Below are 22474 nucleotides of genomic sequence, written 5' to 3' on the forward strand. Positions count from 1 at the left end.
ACAATAAATAGAAGTTCTATCCAAATAATTCAATAGTAACACAATAAAAAATTCTTAGGCATGGCCTAAGAGTTGATGTTTTCTTAAGGTGAAAACATCTTGATCTTATTGTAGGCACTTGTCAAACAGATTAAAAATAATGATCACAAATTCCATTCCCAAAAAAAGTTTAGTAAGGAACACTAAGTAAGTATAGAAAGGAACACTAATATACTTTTATCTAGAATAGTCTGCCAAAAATTGAATGTCCATAACAATTGTTATTTGTTGTTTAATATACAGAAATAAATTCATGTAATTGAATAAATATTGTATTGCAAAACTTATCTACTATTATATTCATCCCATTAACAAATATTAAGTTCAGTGTCACAGTATTGATACTATATCATTCGTAGTCATATTATTTCTATTAAATTTCCATTCCCTGTTTATCAATCATTGTTTGACAATTTTACAAATAATCTATTCAGAGAATCAGGTTATTCATTGTGCATGAATTTATTCTGATATTACAGAGAGCTTCAGTATCTAGTTATAGCATTATAGAAAACGAATAATAAACATATGGGATGAATAAACAGTAATAGACTGAGAAGTGAAGGCTTTGTTTCAAGTGGAGCCTTTGGCATTTGTATGTCTGTCTTTGCAATAATATTATGCCTAAACCAAGGCCGAGCTATAGAAGTATAATTCAAATGTATCAACATTATAGCTCGGCCAAGCCTTGTTTAATTATAATGAATTAATAATTTGTAATGAATTTTGAATAGCCTCACAATTTTTATAGGGGAGCTGATTCACTCATTTATTCTGTAGAACCTTTTTTTAGTAAAGCTTTTGTATCAAATTTGACTACTTTTGATGGGAATGACATCTTCTCTGCATTAATTAATTATATTTCTAAACTGTCAAAAACATAATTGGCATCATTGTGGACCTAGAAAAGGATAGTACCACCGGTTATGTCAAATGATAGACAAGGGTAGCAAAACCAAAATTGATCAAATACTGTCATTATAACATGGACCTCACTATAGATGCTGACTTTATGATTCAGAGGCCCGGGTTCAAATCCATTGGGAACATAAACATGGGTTTGTAATCCCATCGACAAAACAAAATCACCTATATGGGTGATTTACTCCAGTCCAGTGTCGGCCAGTGCATGTTTTGAACATTATCAGATTTGATTTGACTGACTTGGTAAATCCTAGCATTAATAACACTCAATGATTTTCGTTAGAGTTGGAAACATATTTCATGTTTTGGTGAGTCTCTCTTTTTCTTTTATCCTACATCATAATTCAAACATAAATCATATGAGCATTACAAAGCATTCAACTCGTTTGAAAAAAATCATATGGCTTTTGTCAACATTACTGTATTAATTCATCAATGCTTATTGTCTATTTTGAATCCTTTAGAACTATCGTAAGGTAAAGTAAAAATATCCTGAGAATATTATTTCTTAGTGAGCACCTAGGGCTTTTAAGGAAGCTATATTCCAATCACTGCAATCCATATGGTAGCCTACAGTAGTTTTCCACAAATCGTTATCAGTGAGAAGTCAGTGGTATTCGAGTTTTATAAGTATATAAATAATAAAATTGGTATTATCAGTTTTGTCCAAATACTTATTTTCAACTAGAGCCATTGATAATAACTTAATCATTCGTAAATAATGATGAGAAAATGCATAAATTGGAATGACAGAATTTGAATTATGGTCAATCCAAGATGGCTAGCGCGGGAAAAAAGTGGTGTCAGAGTGTACCATTGGGATAGCCTATTGTTTCGTCTCCACGATCCTCCATGGTTACAACCTTAGACTAGTTATAGAATAGACACGCTGGGAAGTCTAGCCTCTGAAGCCAACATCTACTGCCATATCTCCAAATCGTGACGTCATCATCGGATAGAAAACTTTTTAATTTATTGTGTATATTTCAGAAGGATGTAAATTATTATTCATTAAAATGGTAAACTCCAGCTGCGCTCCCGCTGAAATAGACACAATCTGCTATGGAAAACAATGTAAACAAACTCTACAGAAAAGTTTTCTATCTGATGCTGACGTCTCGATTTGGAGATATGGCAGTAGATGATGGCTTCATCGACTTTCAGTATGAAAATACACTAGGCCGTATCTATTCTATAACTGGTCTAAGGTTAAAACACGTTGCCAGAGGTAGCCGATTCTATGTCAAAGAAGGTGTCTGTACTTCAATGTACTTGATAGCATACTCAAGTACAAAGCTTTTATTATTTTTATCGTCATATATGCTCCTTTAACATTGAATATGCATTGATTGAATGACTTTATCCATGATCAGGTAAGAATACTCCAATACGAATCAACAAACTGTGTTTTTCCACATATTAATAGTATTATGCTTTTTTGAATTGCCGCTAAAATGGCGCTGATACCGATTCACAATTTGCAGAACTGCTAATGTAGTGTTTTCAATACTCTCTCAAATGAAATTATATTAATATTTCAAATCTTTCAGAAATATTTTTTAATCCATCCCAAGTGAGCATTATTACTTTTTTGATTATTTATTTTCATATCAATAAACAAAAAAAGTAGCAAGCATCAACGCTTGCTTGGTCACCTCCATTTCTAAAAGTTGGTAACTCCTATAGCATCAGAGTCAGATTGGGCTGTTTCCCTGTCTGAGCTAAGAATGGATTTGGGTTGTTAAAATAACCGAAAAGTGAATCAACAAGTGCCAAATTTGTTCAAATATGGGATGTGCTATTAGCTCTTCGGGCGAAAAAGAAGCCGCTGAAAGATCGAAAAAGATTGATAAAGGCCTTCGAGCTGATGGAGAAAGAGCAGCTAGAGAAGTGAAACTTTTGTTATTAGGTAAGTTGTCCGGCCAGAAACTTGTTTGCCTAAACTGTTTTGTAAACTTGAATCCGTCTTATACAAGAATAAAATTATATATATATATATTGTTTAATATGTTCATTCATTGGTAATTTTTTATTTTATCAGACCTATAAATATGCTTCATTCTATAGATTAATAGAGTATATCTTTGGATTAGCTTGTACATTTTCCTAGCGCATAACCTAATCAAGATTACACTGTTCATGGCATTCTGTTTTCACACCGAAGTGTATTTCCATTATTTTCAAGTCAAAATTCTCATCCAACTCACCCTTCAATGAGGTAGATATAGATTTAATTATTTTTCTATCGGACCATACAGTCATCAGAAACGTCAATAGAATATTCATAACACTTACTGTAATTTATTATAAAGAATGTGTGAAATACTCCTCCAAAGAATAGAAGGGGTTTGCACACAGAAGATTAATAGTGATTTGCCGAACAAAGAGACTGGATAATTTTTGATTGACTCTGGCAACCTATTGTAGACCTTTGTTCCCAAGACGTGATGGGACTTCTGTACTTTAGTTAATCGTGTACGTTGGGTATCAAGTTGATGTCTTTGGCGGGTGTTGTATGAATGAACCATGCCTTTGTGTTTATTTTACTCTTATTTTTATGTATATATTGGGCAACAACATAAAATATATTGGTTGTAAACCGTTAATATTCCAAGAGAAACAAATAACGGTTTACAATGTTTCCTGAAAGTGGCCCCCACTATTATCCTCACAGCTTTTTTCTGGAGAAGAAGAACACCAGACACATGACTGTGGAACAAACTGAAATATGTCATATGCAAATAATCATTCGACAGTTTGCTCTTGAGGCATCTTATGAGGTAAATAGACTTTTAGAGCTTGCCACAAAGATTTCTACAAAGAGGCTCCTATGTTAACTTTTGGTGTATGTAGACGCCTAGGAACTTGCTTAATATTTCTCTCACCACTCTATTTTTTAAAAATTCGACTGAGTAGAACCGATTCAATATTGTAGAACCGTTCCATAATTGAATAAAAACACAAATATGTTGTCAAATTCTACACTGTCATGGTCGTGTACTAAATGAATCAGTGTAGAATTTGACAGCATATTTGTGTTTTTATTCAATTACTCTATTTTTTATTAAATTTATCAATTATTGATGAATTTCACGCTGGATAGATTTCGTTAAAATTTCAAACAATATGCTACGTTTGTCAAGATGGCACTAGGACGTGTTTGTTCTCTAGTTTTCAGTTGCGTTCGGTGACAAACGAAGAAGTTTCTCCCTTAATAGTTTCTTGAAACTTCCCAACTGCAGTTCGCGCACATATTATTGTGGGAGTATGTTGTACATTTTCTGTGTGCTGATGGAATACAGTAACTAAGTTGTTATTATATATTTAGAGCCTAGAGTAAGGTAGGTTCCATGTTCCTCCTTGACACCACCTCCATGGTGGTGTCACTGACCTCTCTCCTGGAATCTGTGACGTTCCTACCTCAGGCGCAGAAGTGAGTTGCAGCTTATTCATTATTATGGTGTTTATTGTTAGAGAAATACTTTTGGATGTTCTGCCTTGTCGTAATATCAAATGTCACTTCCTATATACAATGAATATTGTGATATGTAGATGAAGAAAGTTTGTATTGAACGTCTCTCAAAGATTAGCCCACAGTTTTCAAGGCGGGGCTCTTCAGTGATGAGGACCATGGGGCTCTTGAGGACCATGAGAGACTACCTTTCCAAAAGAACACAGGTGACATCGGTTCATGATGCAGATTCACAGGCCAGGGATGTTATCTACGGCGTACCGCAGGGATCAAACCTTGGTCCCTTGCTCTACATCAATAAATTTGGTGTGGATGGAAAAGCCTTGTTGTTTGCGGACGACACCACCGTGATAGGTTAGGTTAAATAACCATTGACGTCACCATCCTGATAGCCCAGGATAAAGGCCCCCAAGCTGCTGTGGCCTGACTGGAGCAGGAGGCCGTTCGGTGGTTCAAAACAAATAAGCTGTGCCTTAACGAGGGGAACACGGAGAGCCTGCTGTGTACCCTGATGTGGCCCGTCATCACGAGGTGGGCGGAAGTCAAGCTCCTCCCTGGTATTTATAATGGACCCAAATCTATCAAGGGAGCAGCATATCGGCTTGCCAGAGTGATAATTATGATGCTGAAGCTTAAGAGTCATGTGCCCACCAGCTTCCTGGTCTCAGCGTACCATGTTCTGTTTCACAGTCTTATAAACTATGGGATAGTACTCAGGAGTCATGTGAGTGGTCTGTGAGGATTCTTCTTCCACAGAAAAATCACTTGATCATACAAATTGCAACACTGTCGGCCCATTCTCATACGTCTGTAAACCCTGATAGGCTTCACCCAGTATTTGTACAGCTCACTGCTGTTCTTACGGTGCTAGGTTCACATTTTCTGGGAGAGGAGCCAATTGCATTCCTAAAACACCAAAGGCAAGATACTGTTGATCTACCCTTCTCCATACTTGCATAGTCTTGCACACTATTACTACCCCATGCGTATTCTCAAGATCATCAACAGACTGCTACAAAGCATTCGTGAGAGTGAGATGGAGATTGGGTTCCGTAGGCTCCTGCGTGAGAGAATAGGCTAACCAATTTCCCCCTTTACTCAACAAGAGAAGATGATATAGGTGGCAAACTTTTGAGACTGCGCTATTCCAGATGTCCAGAGACTGAAAGTGTTAGCTGAGCTGCAGAACCACATCAAACACGATATCTACAGCCATGTCAGTTAATATTTTAAATGTTTATTTTACTTTTTGACGAAATCTGTCCGGCAACTGTCAGTTAGAATAGTAACTACTATTCTTCTTCTCGTAGAACAAGTAGCCTAATATTTTTATTTGTGAATAACTTATGAAATGGAACCTTAATATTATCCCTTAGAACCTCTTCTAGGTATCTGGCTGTAGCGTTCGTTATGAAGCGATAAATTAGTCAACTATTATTTTTTAATATTATGTCACGAAACCTTCAAAGTTGAATTTCATTATCCATATTCAAGAAATGAATCATAGACAATTACTACTCATAAATAATATAAAACCTTTATTGTCTTGTCTATCTTTCTCTATTATAATATCTGTTGGAACTTCTAAGTTATCTGTTTCGGAAAATGGAGATTTGAATTCAATTGTATGTTGTGTCCTGTATATTCTGATTCGCATAGTTTTAACTGTTTATAGAGTTTCATTTTCGTTACTCCGTTATCTTGTTAATTGTAATATAATTTTTAAACTTACTCTATGAGATCTTCGACTTGGCAATAACGGTTTACTTTCTTAGTCATACTGTGGAATAATATTAATTTATTGACAAGTTTAAATCTCTTGAAGATTGCTATAATCATGCACCTAGACAAAACCTATCATTCTTTAGATTATTTTCTGACAAAATATCGTACCATATCAAATTTGAAGCTATTCAATCAACTTAATAATTATGAAACTTGTAATAATCAATAGACTTGGACTAGCGTTAGTTACATGTTTAGTGTGCCTAAGGGTCACTATACAGAGTGGCGCAACGGAACAAACAATTTTGAAATAGTGTAATTTCCAAGAAAAAATCATAGAATACTAATGGAATGGAATCTATTCATTATGTCATGTATGTTCCTACAGTCAAAATGTCCAAAAGTACCTCTACTTGCAGAGATGACAAGAAAGATGTTAAACTTATAATTTTGTGAGTCTTTATTTCTTTTTCATCATGTTATTGTAGTTTTATTATTTTTTCTATTCTTAGGTTACAATTAGATGCTCAACCTCTTTTTCTTCTCAATACAAGCTCATGAATTTGTACAAAAAGATCAAATGAATTTTGAATTTGAGATTTGCTAACATTCGGAGCTCACACCCTATTGTGGGTGGTGCAAGAAAACGATAAATTTTGAAATGTAATTTTTCCGTCAATTAATTCATAAAACTAGTAAACCAATTATTATGAAATGACATGTATACATCATGCCATTTATGATCCTTCAATAAAGATGTCCAAAATTGCCTTTTTAATTTTAAAAATAACATAAAAATGTGGTCTCATTCTTCGTTTGCAGCCTGTTGTGTCAGTAATGAAAACTCTGGAATAGCAATTTTGGGGGAATCTTGTTTTAAATGTTTTTGAATAGTTCATATCATGTTTTAGGACGTGTGCTTTGCACCTTGTCTGAGATATCCCTACAGAGATACCGTCATGACGTCATATGTGGTAATGCCGTCAAATATTCTCTGTACAGAAGTTTTATCACTAATTTTCATAAATGCACCACTGATGCACGTTCCAAACCAGTCCAATGGTCCTTGATTACTGAATTGGGAATGTAGGCACATCAGTATTGTGTAAAATTTGAATACCTACCGAACTGCGAACTTTTCAACATTCAAATTGTTTCGTTTCTCTATGCTATGTACTATGATTATACTTGACAATGACAATAATTTTTCATGACATTACAATTATTTATTATTTATTCTTGTTGCAGGAGCTGGAGAATCTGGTAAAAGTACGATCGTAAAGCAGATGAAAATCATCCATGAAACTGGATACTCTAGAGAAGAATGTGAACAGTATCGTCCAGTTGTCTACAGTAACACTATTCAGAGTCTCATGGCCATAATAAGAGCAATGGGGCAATTGAGAATAGACTTCGCAGATCCTGGAAGAGCGGTACGTTGTCTATTGAAATCATCCATAAAAGTCTAATCATATAATTCTAATGTGTGATGAAATTGTATGCTGTTAGTAGCTACGTGACTCACGAAATAACTAACTGATGACCAGCACCAAAGGAAGTAATAGAATTGGTGATAAAATGGCCCTCGTTTGAGTAACGGCATGAGATTCATTCATAATGTCATGAATATGAGAATGATTGACAAAGCAAACTCTTGATTAGCGAAATTGATAATGATTGAACTCTTGATAATGATAGGAAAGTAATATGATTAATGTTATTCGTTGCATCAAGTGTAAGAGTGATTTAGACCTAGTAAAGTTCGGAAAGGGCCCAACGTCTGAAGAGGAGCATATATTGTAATCAATATTGTACGTCTGGTCAAAAACTCTTAAAAACGGGTTGTAGACGTCGGGGATAAACCTACTAAAAGTCCTTCAGCTATATTCAAGTACATTATTTAAATATTACCATATTTATTTTCTATTGTCAGTGCTGACAATTAGCCATGTAGCCTCAAGCTTTTCCGTGGGTATTAGGAGGGTTATTAGGATAAGGAATGCCTCTCTATTTCCAAAAGGGCTCCGAACAAATGGTAAATGATTTCCAATTTTTTCTGTCAGTGTAGCTGTCCTCAAGCAGTAAGACTGACACCGGGAGTACTGAGAGCATGTTAGTTTTCTAATCTGAGCTATCATATATCATGGTAACTGGTGGGTCAAACACCTCCCCTATCATTCCTAAAAATTATAAATAGTCTTTACTTCTAATCATAAAAATTAAATATACAACAAATGTAAATTCACTACACATAAAACTAGTATCTATAAAGGGTAGGCCTACTAGTAATTGTAACACTCTAGTAGCCTAGTTTAGAGTAGTCTAGTTAGAGAAGTCCACTATCATCTAGAAGGGTGACATTCATTTCATGATCATTCAATCTACAATCAGCATAGGTAGGTAATTTCAGTTCCCTTTTGCTTTTAGAAAATCCAGCGGATACAGTATCATGTGTTTAGTTCTAAAATGTCCAAAACATTCTGAATTATACCAGCTTATTGCCATTTAAAAGCAAAACTCAACCCCATACCTTTTCTCAACCTAACCTAACTTCTCCCTAACCCATTCTCACTAATCGCTAACTAGTGAGCAACGGTGTATCAAACTGCAACGTAAACTTGATTCCGTGAGACTTGAAGAACTGAATGGCTGAATTTTTCAACTGAATGGCTCAAAGTAGGTAGGCCTACTTGATGAACTGAGAGTCTGAGACCCTCCGCTCTGGAAGTTGAGTCCAATCGTACGTAGTCAGCTACTTGAAGCACAATCAACATTTGGTAATCATTTCTCATTATTTTGCTTAGTTTTTGGTTGTTTTACCATTAACCCTTCGATGTGTTATTTTTAAATTGTCAATTGTTAAATGAATATATGATTTATTGTTGTGTTTAGGACCTTGCCAGACAATTCTTCACCCTGGCTAGCGCTGCCGAGGAGGGTGAATTGACTCCAGAATTGGTATTGATAATGAGACGATTATGGCAGGATCCGGGTGTCGAACTGTGTTTCTCCAGGTCAAGAGAGTATCAGTTGAATGATTCTGCCGCTTACTATCTGAATGCGCTGGATAGAATAGCTCAGCCCAACTATGTTCCCACTCAACAGGATGTTCTTCGGACTCGCGTCAAGACAACTGGCATCATTGAAACACATTTCACATTTAAAGGACTGCATTTCAAGTAAGCATTCACTAAATATAATCAAGTTATAAATTAATAAAACAATATTGAAACTCGAAGTACCCTTTATTATTTAAAATATTACAACGACTAGTTCAACTTGAAAATAAGCTATGGTCGAAACTAGTCGTTGTAATATTTCAAATAATAAAGGGTACTTCGAGTTTCAATATTGTTTTATTAATTTATAAAAGTAGCCCATTCAAGTGAAGTGTTTTTTTTAATCAAGTTATACTATACATTGTATCAAGTAAATTCAAATTTCCGGTAACTTTTAGCAATTAAAGGTAATTAATTGAACGAGCTTAGACTTCTAGCCCCTGCTTTTGACTTGAGGCTCTAGTCGTTATCCGTTTGTGGGTTTGTATGATCGCCGATAACATTCGAATACTTTCATCAATCAACTTTTCCAACACATTCTTTGAACCATTATACAGTTCGAGTTCGTCGTACAATAAGATTGACCAACTCCTTCATCCTTGATAATGCGAGAATATTGAGAGAACGTATCCTCAATATCACTATATATCAGGTATGTTATAGATAGAATCAACAATCATGGGAGAAAAAATCATATGGGATATTATAAATCGCTTCCAACCGGAGATTCCAATAGAACAGTTGGCAGAATATCAGCGGTATTTTGAGTGAGTTCTCTAGTTGATTTATATCCAGATTCCATAAAGTATTTTTAAATTTCAAATAATTCACTAAAAATAATCTAGTTATACATATAACAGACTGTATCCATTATTTTTTAATACTATCGACTAGGTGCATGTACGTCGACTCGAATTTTATCTCATCGGACATTTGTTGACCGGGCTTAGCGAGGTTTTAGTTATATTCTAGGCTCGCCGCGTTTGTATGTACGACGATAACGATCCAACGCTTCCACCAATCAACTTTATATTTTGGAAACATATTCCTTGAACTTCTAGACGAATCAAGTTTGTTGACTAATAAAATTCACTTATTCCTTCGTTTTCTATGTGGCGAAACAGGATGTCATCTGATATATATATATATATATATATATATTATATATATATATATCTTGATTTGTAGCAAATAATAATTAAAAGTCGTATTGGATGAAAATTGGTATTCAACATAATATGTTAGTTCCACGTGGCAGTTCACCGTAAATGTGGGGAACTGCTAATAAAATCATAAATTTCGAATCAACATGATAGGAAAAGAATACAATTTTGTAGTTGATAATTCATAATATTATAAAAGTCTGAGTTGGTTTTCGTAGTTTTTCATAGAGCATCACTCATTGATAGCTAAAATATATATCAGGCAAGGCAGGATCTTCCCGTAAAGGACTTGCAACCAACAAAAAGCTATGCGATTTTTTCAAATTCATCAGTTATGTTATAAATGTTACTGACTTAGTTACATTTTATAACATGATCAGATAGAGAATGTGAATTCCTTGATCCATTATGAACTGCAATGTAAACACTTGTAATTTCCACTTGATATACCGACATTATAACCTATGCTTTTTTTAATAGATTTTAACTACAACTAAGAATCTGTTGAAAATTGAAATTGAAAGTCAGTGAATAAAATTAACCCTTTTGGCAGTCAAATGATGTCTGCATGTGTCAGCACATCAATTAAAAATCACAAGAATGAATAGAACGATTTATCCATTAGTCATTTGAGAAGAATTTATTACATTTGGATTCCAGTTATATAAATAATTTTATCAGGGCTTCACAATCGTATCCTCACAATAATAATTACTAATATTTTCATCATTCCAGAATGTTTGATGTTGGAGGCCAAAGATCCGAAAGAAAGAAATGGATCCATTGCTTTGAAGGTGTAACAGCCATTATATTCTGTGTTGCTCTGTCGGGTGAGTTCTCCTTTGTATTTTTTTTATTAGTTTATAATTATAATTTACAGTAATTTTTTAACTATATCATATTCAATTCAATTTAGATTCGCTTTAAATTTAATTGTTTCAATCTTCCAAATAACCTAATAAAGGCAGATTGCCACAGTATCAGTGCACGTGTCTGGTACATTGAGAATATTGTTGCAATAAATTCTAATGGGACTATTCATACTCGCTCGGACGGGCTCCCTTCACAACTCATGGCAATTGTATTTCCTTTGTACTGGCCACTGACTCCGATACTGATACTCATATTTGGGAATCCACCTTAAAGATTATAGTTGTAGAAATTATACCCTAATTGGATTCATATTAAACATAACATAAAGTATCCTCATTTTAATAGCCTACTTATAATTTCTTGTACTATAATTATTTATCATTCTTACTGCTGATATTTTATTAATACAAATAAATACGGTATACTGAAATAATAGAATATTGATTAAATTATCCAATATATAAATATTAGAAATTATAATTCATATAATACATTATATATTTCATGTACATACTGTAATAATTTATCGATGAATTTACTCATTAGTCTATGTATCAATACTATTTCACAGTGCATCATGTTTTTTTCACATTATTCATTTGCACATTGTATTGTTTTGGGTAATGATCAATTATTAGAACTCATCTTATTTTCATTTTCTCACAGGATATGATCTTGTTCTCGCTGAGGATGAGGAAATGAACAGAATGATTGAATCCATGAAACTATTCGATTCCATTTGCAATAGTAAATGGTTTGTTGAAACGTCAATCATATTGTTTCTGAACAAGAAGGACTTATTTGAAGAGAAAATACACAACAGCCCGTTGACCATTTGTTTCCCCGAATATACCGGTAAGCTTCACTCAAGAATCATGCATAACATTTTTTCACCAAAAGCAGTCACCATTCATTCATTTTCTTTCATGTAGATGTTTTCAGGAATCCTGTTGAATAGTTCCACTAACTCATTCATTGCCATAATCAAATGTCTAGTTATCTTCTTTATATTGGAAATATTTTCGTTTCCTTTCAAAGAATATTAATTTAAGCTAAATTAATTGGAGAAGCATCATATCAAGAGACTGTTAAGTCGCCATGTATGCCTTGCTTTTTAGGCCGTACCCTCAGTCGATGCTTTGAAACACGATAAATCTGTCGTATGCACATTACTAGTCAAGATAGAAACCATTTAAAAGTAGGAAGAAAAAATGAAAAATCAAACATAAACGTATTATTCATATTCACTGAATAATTAACACTCTAAGGGCCAGTTTCCAAGCTCGGGATTTATAAGCTCTGGACTTACAGAGTCCATGACTAAAATAAGCTATCGGGTCTAAATCAACTTTCTGAGTCACAGGTTTATGTTCTTAACTCCGGGGTCTATTAAGTTCTCGACTTATTTTACTCCAGGACTTAATGCAGTAAACATGAGGGAAATTCTCAATATTCTGCTGTTGTATTATTGTCATTAGGCCTATAGCAAAACAGCTGATTGCAGCGGGATAATTCAAAGGCTCTCCAAATTATTTTGTGAAAATACGTTTCGATTTATTTGTATTGTGTAGGTCTATAAATTCGAAGCAAAATCTAACCTTTTGAAACATGATTAAAAAAATGAACATTTCATTTTACGTTATGTTATTATTTATCATTGATTTTCGAATAAAATTTTAATACCTACATGCTACTTATTGAGTTGGAAAACGTATTTGTTTTTAAAAAACTGCAATAATAATTTATTATTGTTATATTATTATTATTAATATGTTGAATATGGCATTGATTAGTAATATTCACATTGGGGGATAAAATTCCAAGGCAATCCTTGTATTATTTTTCTTGGAACATTTTTAGGATATGTCACGGTCGTAAAATAAGGTTAGTTTTTTACACATAATATTATGAAGAACTTTATTTCAAAATAAACTTACAAACTATAAATTATGAATTTAGATGGACTAATTCAAATAATTTAGGTATTCCATGACATTTATTTGGCTATTCATCTACTCCAAAACAATAACTGAATTGTGTTTGCTCGTTTGAGTCTAGAACTTAAATTTAAACCCTACCCTAGTCGAGGGTTTAAAATCACGTTGTTTTAAGTTCTGGACTTAACGATTTTCGATAAATCCTTGACTCGGAAAGAGGCGAGAATCTAATTCAAGTCCTGGACTTATAAGCCCTTCACTCATAAAGCGAAATTATAAACTCCAGGGTCTAACGTTATCTCTAAACTCCAGGGTCTATTTGAGTCCTCGACTACGTTAACGCTCTGACTCGGAAAGCCAATTTTCTGACTTCAGAGTTTAAAGCCGGTTAAAGTCTAGAACTTGGCTAAATCCCGAGCTCGGAAACCGGCCCTAAATGAATTACTGTTTTCATTTGCATGGAAAGGCGGAGTTTAAACGCAGCTGACTCTCTCTCTCTTTGCACATGCCTGGTTTCTAGAACTCTTGTCAAATCATTAATTAGCTAATTAGCCATTAAAACTAATGCCGCATTAACCTGCAAGTGCGTTTCTAGGACTACTTTAATGTCCAATAAGTAAATGAATCATTGAAAGGGTAAAACGAAGGAAAATTTTGACTGACCTTATTTTTTTCTTGAAATATGGCCTTTATCATATTATGCTTTGCTCAAGTTGAAATGAAATTATCTTTGTATTGGATTTGAATTTCTGTGTTAACCCATTGGTGCACAAATGATTTTTCAATCAATATAGATTATGATTTACCCCTAATAAACACATTTTTCTCAAATTTGACCGAAAAAAGTTCTCAGGCACCTCGAAAATCATTGTTGCCATTTGGGATGAGTGGGCTCGAAAGGGGTGGTGAAGTTATCCCAATTATGATTGAAGAGTGCAAAGGTGCAAAAGTACTTGTACACTCATATTTGAATGTTGAGATATTAATTTACAAAATCGAATACAAAGCAAATAATTGGTATTGTTGTATAATTTTAAAAATATAATGTGTCATTTTGATAGTAATCGATTATATAGCAAATTGTCTAATAATAATTATAATTAACACAAATAGAATCAATTGCGATAATAAATCATAATATAATATACAGAGTGCCCCACGAAGAGGTTTACACGTTTAATTTTACATTTCGTGCCCATTTATGCTCCGAATTTTTTTCTAAATTTTACACAGTTTACAAAGTAGGTTCTAAAAATATTATGGGAAAATTTCATCTCCCTAACCTTCGTAGAAACGAAATGGCGGCATACTGAAAAACGATACTTAAAAAACATTAAAAAGGTGATTTTGGTTTTATAAAATATTTTTATTGTTGCACTTTAGGGCAATATGACTTTTGAATAAAAAAAACTAGAACATAGCCTAATGAAAAACCTTTAAGTCCAAAATTATTCAAATTGAAATCCTTCCACAGCAACACACTGATAACAGCGCTTAAGAAATGATTCGTAAGCTTTTACAAAGAAACTCCGCGGTATCCTCTTCTATTGATCGTTTTAGTTCCTCATCATTAATGAAGCTATGGGTATAAACTTTTACCTTTAAGTAACCCCATAAAATTAAGTCACAAACACTTAAATCTGGTGATCGGGGTGGCCAAACTAAAAAAATCACTTCCACGACCAATCCAATGGCCATGAAGTTTGTCATTTACTAATTTGCTTGACATGATTTGCGAAATGAGGTGGAGCACCATCTTTTTGGAAGATTGCTTGATCCATTTTTGGTACCACCAAATGAGCCAAGACTACCGCAACGAAGTAAACAAATCAGATAATAACTCATCAAAGTAGTTTTTATAGGAAGCGAATGGGTAAAATTTTCAATAAGTCGCCATTTTGTTTCTACGAAGGATATGGAGTTGAAATTTTTCCAGAATATTTTCAGAACCTACTTTATAAACTGTGTAAAATTAAAAAAAGTTCGGTGCATGAATGGGCACGTAATATAAAATTGAACGTGTAAACCTCTTCGTGGGACACGGTGTATATGATATAATAACATAATATACAAAATAACATAATATAATATTATAATAATCAGCAAGATGGAATAAATCGATAAATAATCATGAAAATTGTAACAGAACCATATTAATAGTGTGCATATTCAAAGAATAAAAAATCTAAGTATCCTTTTTAAATTTTTTTACATAACATTTTCATCGTTAATGTTATTTTCAAGTGAAAATTACTCGCTCGTGATCACTCGATAATACATTTCATGTTATAATGTGTACTAATGTTTGTTTCAATTGCACCAGGAAGTGTGAACACTGAAGGGTACACAGGTTTAGCGTATTGTAATTGAGGTGCTAAGTAGAGGAATCCTTCTCTCAAATTGTTCATACTTAAGAGGGTTCAATATAGATGTTTGTTAAGCTCTCCACATCATTCCTGGTTCAAATTTCGAAGAACTATTAGACTGAAATACAATAGTACTCATAATATCTTAACCAAGTCTCTAATCAAGTAATAACTGAATATTTTTTAATTTATTAACTCTGATAAGAATGAACATTTTTTCAAAGCTTCACTTCTACTTAAATGAAATAGAACTGGTGATTGAATCGAGCCTTTGATTTTCTGACGGAAGGAAGCAAGCTCAAATGAAAAATTATCTTATCTCTTGATGATCCAGCCGGGGGTCCACCCCCTGGCTAGACTGATGATAAGGCGTGTGAAGCGAGCCTGCCGGGAGTGTTCATTCAAACAAAGGCTCAAATATCTGTATTCAGGCTTCAAAAATGTTCAAACAATGAATGAGAATGTACGGCTGATGTGATACCAAATAATTATTGTAGTTTCGCTGGAAGATTATGTAGAAATAAATATGTGCATTTCTTTCAAACGTTGTTCTAATCAAACTCATTCCATGAAACTTTATTTTCCCCTGTCGATTTGTTCATTTGGTTGTTTCTCAACAAGCGGGGTCAGCCCCATCGCCCAACCCCCAACCTGGAAACCCATGTAGTTTTTTTGGTTTCCTTCCCTAGCCTTTGATAAACAAATACCAAACTGCAAGGCAGCAGTTTTGTTGCAGGTTTTGGTCCGCCCCGGGTTTTTTTTTATTCCCCCGGTACCAATCATATCTAGGAGGCATCCCCCTATCCGCCACCTGGGGAGACGCCCGCTAGGAAACCAGCAACTAGCCTACCGTGGGTTATCCCACGTTATCCTGATCACACTAACTGGGAAAAGTGATGAGGCTAATCCAACAATTTTCAACATTTTATTTACTTTTTTTTTTATAAAGGTTGAATTAAATAAATTGAATTATCTAGTTATTTCTGATGACTAAAATTGTGATTCGTTTTTCAGGATCTAACACCTATGAGGAGGCAGCAGCCTACATTCAAATGAAATTTGAAAATCTGAACAAAAGAAAGGATCAAAAAGAAATCTACACACATTTCACATGTGCTACTGATACTAATAACATACAGTTTGTATTTGATGCTGTAACAGATGTCATTATCAAAAACAACTTGAAAGATTGTGGCCTATTCTAGATGTAGTATTTATGACTGTGCTGCCTGTGTATGTGTATTAAGATTTCAATTAACTTCACCTCTTATTGTTCTCCTCATCAGCCTGCTATTTGGATAAAACCAAGCCATATTTTACAAGCAGGTCTACTTATTTATCTTCATTATTTTTATCACTTATATATTATTTCATAATTCTATGCGATTTATTGTATATCGTCATACTTTGATGATTCTGTCATTGTATAAAAATAGAATAGCGTTTTAAGAGAAGAAATTATGATCAATTCAAATTGCTACTTTTAAAATTTATAGGTGTAACTTATATTGATATTATCGTTTCCATTGTCAAACATATGCTCAAATTATGACTGATGTAGAACTCAACCTAAAAAACTAGTTCCAGTGGCAGCTTTGAAAATGGTGGATTCACCATTCTTTGAAGCTATTGACAAAATGATTGAAAATTATGCCATGAATTCCTATTGGGTACACAGTACTGGGGCCATGACTCAAATGTAAGATATACTTTTAAAAACTGTAAATTTTTTTTCTGTGATTCCTAAAGTAGTATTGTATATTCTGCAAACATTTGAAAAATACTTGGGCAATGGAGAAGTGGTTTCAATAGCATTCGAATAAAATATATGTTTGTTACAAAACATTTTTTTAACAATTCTTCTATTATTTTTAAAGAGCATCTTTCAATGACTCAACAACATTTAGATCAATTTAGTGTAGAAATTGAGTTTCATGACCAATGTGTTTTCAAATCTAACTAGATTGAAAAATAATTTGTAATCAGGCTCCAGCCATAGCTACCTCTAATACAAGGCCCTGGCCTACGATATTGCAACGTCGAAGTGTAGGCCTAGAATCTAATACATGATTGGTGAAAACTATTTTGAAAAATACCAGCTGATTTTTTTCACCAATCATGTATTAGATTCTAGGCCTACACTGCGACGTTGCAATATCGTAGTCCAGGGCCTTGTATTAGAGGTGGCTATGCTCCAGCACATCAATTTTGTTTATAATTCGATGTCTCCATCTCTTACATGATGGCTATTATTGTATATGAATGACCTCCAAATTGAAAAAAAAAGTTTTACCCATAAAATTATTCCAAGTGACTCTAATTACGAACAACTATTTGAATATTAGCATTAAAGTTGACAATTCATGTGCCAGGGGTTTGTACAGTCAAACATTTTGTAAATATAGATATTGCTGAATATCTTTTTCAAAATAAGCTACTTTTTGTGCCTCGTATTTTTGTAATGTTAGCATATCGTATGTTTTTACTTATAACGAGAGCAATCAAACTGTTTATCTGTGTTATTTGCTGTTGAAAAATATCACGAACCATGACATGATAATGCCATTTTTTAATCTTGGTGCATATTCATACCGTTGTAATTGATCTTAAACTTGAGAATAATGAAGTGTTTGTCGCATTAAAGCAGGTATTAAGATCGTGATTGTTGAGAATACCTCAATCTCTGAACAAAAATATAATTTGATCTTAAAAATGATTCAATCTCCAATGATGGAAATATTCGTAAAAAATGAATTCTGTGTTGTTTAGAATGATAAAGGTATCATTATTAGTCAAAATTTTGACAATAAAACAATGCACTATCATAATGCATTAATTAGTAACTTTAAGAGACTGGGATTGCTTTTGAATTAGCCGAAAATATACTTTGTTATATGAACTAACGTCCATAATCTTAATACTGTAATGTCCTTTCTTGAATATGTAAGCTTTAGAGCTAAACGACCAATGCTTTCTCATTATTATTTTAACATTTGATGATTCAAGATTTGTTGTGTGAAAATATGATCACTCGATTTCATAGTTTTATTTGATCACCTTTCAATTCAGAAGTTAATCAGCATTTTCAAGTTGATTATGTCGATGAAAATTATAAGTTTGAAGTCAATTATTGAATGTTCTATTACTTTTTAATTGTAATTATTATTCAGTTGTTGAGTATTTAAAATTGTATCTATTCAATAATTCTATGGATGTAATGAAAAATAAATCATGTTTTCAAGTAGTGAAAGAGAGGAATTAAATATACATTAATCTCACCTTGGAATGATAATACGATTACACTTAGTATCTCATATATAAATTCAAAAAAAAATTTATTTTAATGTTTTTGACATTTTAACTGAATTTAGGCAGGAAAAAACGTAAGTGAAATAATATTCTTAAGATTACATAAAAAGTAGGTAGTTTTCACGCAACAACATACGTTAAGCGTATGATGGTGGATTAGACAAACTCCCCCCCCCCCCTAACTGTGTTCAATGGTGAAGATAATGAATCGAGTTTACAATTTTAAAGATAGTGTAGGGTAGTAGATTAGCACAATCGATAAGAACGCACATAAACCGCTTTAATTTATAAATTAGTTTTGATTCCTCACTTATTTTGAACTTCTATTGCTCTCGATTTTTTTAATTAGTATGTCTGAAGAGTATTCTATATTTCTGTGGATAAGATTGATTTTGAATGTTTGGATTTAAATCAGCAATGATTGAGGAAATGTGGTTTCCCAAGTATTGGTTACTTTGTAGATTTTTAATTGCATCATTGAAGATAATCTACTTATCATTCCAAGTTATTTTGAACTACTATTAATGTTTGTGAATAAGTATAATTAAAAATGCATTGAAGTCTGTTGTCCTAGTTTGATAGCAAAATATAGCTGTAATCAAGCTATCATTTTAAAAAATGTTAAATCATTGTACGAATCAATAGCAGAACATGTCTTCTATACCAGATATAGAATTTATATAAAGATATACATTTCAATTTCGAGTGCCCATAATCGATTGTTACTTATTACATATAATAGTTGTTATTCGATTATTATTATTGGTGTAAGAGGTTTCACTCTTGAACTTTTACATTTATTTTTATATGATGGTCAATTAGAAACTATTTTTGAAGTTCTATCGAATCAGTCAATGTTTTCATATCTCAAATCCATCGTAAATCTAATTATTTTTTGTTTGGAAAATCAGTTTGATCGCATAATATATTATGATAGTCTGTTTAAAAACCCCGAATCTTCTATTTAAGACGTTCCTCCTCTTAAAAAATAGGTTATTTATAAAATTCTCTAGTTGTAATTGCAATTTACCATGTCATTGGCTTTTAATAATACTATATTTTTCAAATTATTATATGTCAAATGAATGTTTATCTTCAAAAGAATTTTTAAACAGAACTCAGGTTATTGAAATATTCTAAGTGTACTATTAAGTGTTCTTAATACATATTTTACTATTTCACATACATATATTTATACATTATATCAATAATCAATAATTTTTAAGGAATGTATTGCTTCTAATATTGCGCTCATTCAACGAATTATCTATTTAATAGGTTTTGCTATCAATTTTCAATGTATAGGTGTAATCGTACCAAACATCTCAATTTACAGAAATGAATAATGTCGATTTTCAAAATTATATCAATGTTTTTAAAGTAATAATAAGTAATATTTTCGCTCCGTTTGAATAACTTTATAAAATAAATAGATTTTTCTTGCTATTATTGTATAAATCCAGTACATTTAACTGTTTATATGAAAAATCGTTTTATAAGTCTATGCATAATACTGGTGAGTGTTGAAGCTGGTGGTTTGAATAAATGTTACTGAATAGCAGATGGAAAATTCAGAGGTGAAAGAATGACAAAAAATGGATAGCTACGAAAATTTTACTAACTTACCAAATAACTGTGATAATGCTGATTGCCACATTTTTAGAAAGTCACTCAATGTGGCTTACACTTGACTCAACATTGGGTTGCATTGGAATTCTATGAAAATTCTCAGATGTAAACTGTATACATCACTGAATCAATAACTAAATAGCCAAAATAGATGTCAGGTATTTTATTAATGAACATGTAACCATATTAAATGACATACTATGGTAAAGGTATTGGCCATTATAAAATGAAATCAAACTATAAGTTTAATCCTAATCCTAGTGTAAAACGTTCGGCATTGTTAAATGCTGTCAAGAATATTTTATTAGACACGCAAATTGGGAATGTGTTGTAGAATAAAAAATTCAAACCTTCATGTGCCACATGTGAATGACTCATGATATTGTGTGTGTGTAATTTAGAATGAGATGTGTCATATATTGTATGATAACTGAAATTTCATTGTTGATTGTTCAATAAAGGCCTAATGTGAAGGCTAATATTATTGTATGTGTTCGAGCAGATGAAAAGTAAGGAATGATTTAAAATGATATAAGTGAAGAGTAATATTAGATATTTCTTGATTCGATTACTAATAATTGAAAAGATAATGATAATTATTTTTTATAATCAGTATTTTAATAAACTTTCACCTTGATATTGTAATGGAAATAAAGTTTTATTATTGTTGATTTCATGTCGATAATTGAATACACTGTTTATCTGTTCTTATTCAGTTCTTATTCTTCTTCTAAGATCCACTCTGATATTTTTGCTACTGTATTTGGTTCTGTGTAATAAAATTGCATAAATAATTTGCAATTATTAATATCTCGGCATCTATGTAGGAACTCTTATTAGTACAGGGTTATTCAATGAACTATGGATAATTTGAAATAACTATCACGGGTTTATTCATCAACCAAACTTTTAATTTGATTTCAAGAATGAGTAAAGATGTGGACTGACGAGTTGATCCGTAGATTTGGGGGCGGTCGGAGGTTGAAGTAAGCAAACTGCGCATATGCCTCCTAACTTTCGTATTCCTAATTAAAAATTGAGGTTGGCTAGGCTGTTTGACTCGAATATCTGATAAGAACAATAGCTGGTTGATTAATGTTATTGCTATGCATAATAACGTTTTGATGATGTGAAAGGGGTAAATAAGTCCAGTTATCATGTTGTGAAAATTAAGTGGCGGTCTTTCTACTACTTACACGTGGGAACACTTAAATTACTTGTGATATAGTTTTACAAAATCCTTCAAATATGCGTGTTTTTTTTTTAATTTATACCTGAGTACATGCTTTAGACGAGTATGGACAACTTCCCATAACGTTTACTGGAGTGTTAAGAACTGAACTGCTTTTTTACAGATTACTTTATTCATTCATAATAAATTATCAATGAAACATTAATAAGGTTCCTTATGTTGTGTGTAATGGTAACATATCTAAGCTCTACACATTTTATAAGATATTATAATTCAAGTTTGATTGAAAAATAAAACCGTGAAGTTATTTCAAATTATTCATACTTCAACACAACTCTAATACTTTTCATAATTATGTAAAAAGTTCAAGTTTCATAGAACTTGGACATTCAATCGACAATACATAATAATTGGTTCTTGCTGTACCAGTACAGCGTATCCTACAGCTATTTAAGTTTGTACTATATTGCAATTCAAATTCTAGTAACTTTCAAGTGAGATTAGTTGGTATAACACAAAAATTACCATATCGTATTTTTGAATAAGACGGGAACACGTCTTTGTAAGGGATAATGCTGGTGACAGCTACTGGAAACCGATGGTCAAAGATTAACAGAAATTAATATATTGAAGAATACACAAGCTTTAATGTTGCTATGATTGCTATGAATGTTGCTAAAATGCTATGTTGCTAAATGTTGCTAATGCTATGTTGCTAATGTTGCTAAAATTGCTATGATTCTCTACTGGTCTGTGCAAGTTTTAAAAAATATTGATTGGTTTGAC

General features: G+C 32.7%; 1 protein-coding gene across 1 annotated transcript; it reads left to right on the forward strand.

Annotated features, from left to right (window-relative positions):
• The first annotated feature begins 2638 nt into the window (after positions 1-2638).
• LOC111045229 (guanine nucleotide-binding protein G(i) subunit alpha) lies at positions 2639-21203 on the forward strand. The gene is made up of 6 exons (XM_039441770.1): positions 2639-2872; positions 7409-7593; positions 9053-9339; positions 11118-11212; positions 11922-12110; positions 16573-21203. The coding sequence occupies exons 1-6, from the start codon at positions 2752-2754 to the stop codon at positions 16761-16763; spliced, it is 1068 nt and encodes a 355-aa protein (XP_039297704.1). The 5' UTR covers positions 2639-2751; the 3' UTR covers positions 16764-21203.
• Positions 21204-22474: the final 1271 nt, after the last annotated feature.

Source organism: Nilaparvata lugens, chromosome X (assembly GCF_014356525.2).
Source record: "Nilaparvata lugens isolate BPH chromosome X, ASM1435652v1, whole genome shotgun sequence".
NCBI classification, from domain to species: Eukaryota; Metazoa; Arthropoda; class Insecta; order Hemiptera; family Delphacidae; genus Nilaparvata; species Nilaparvata lugens.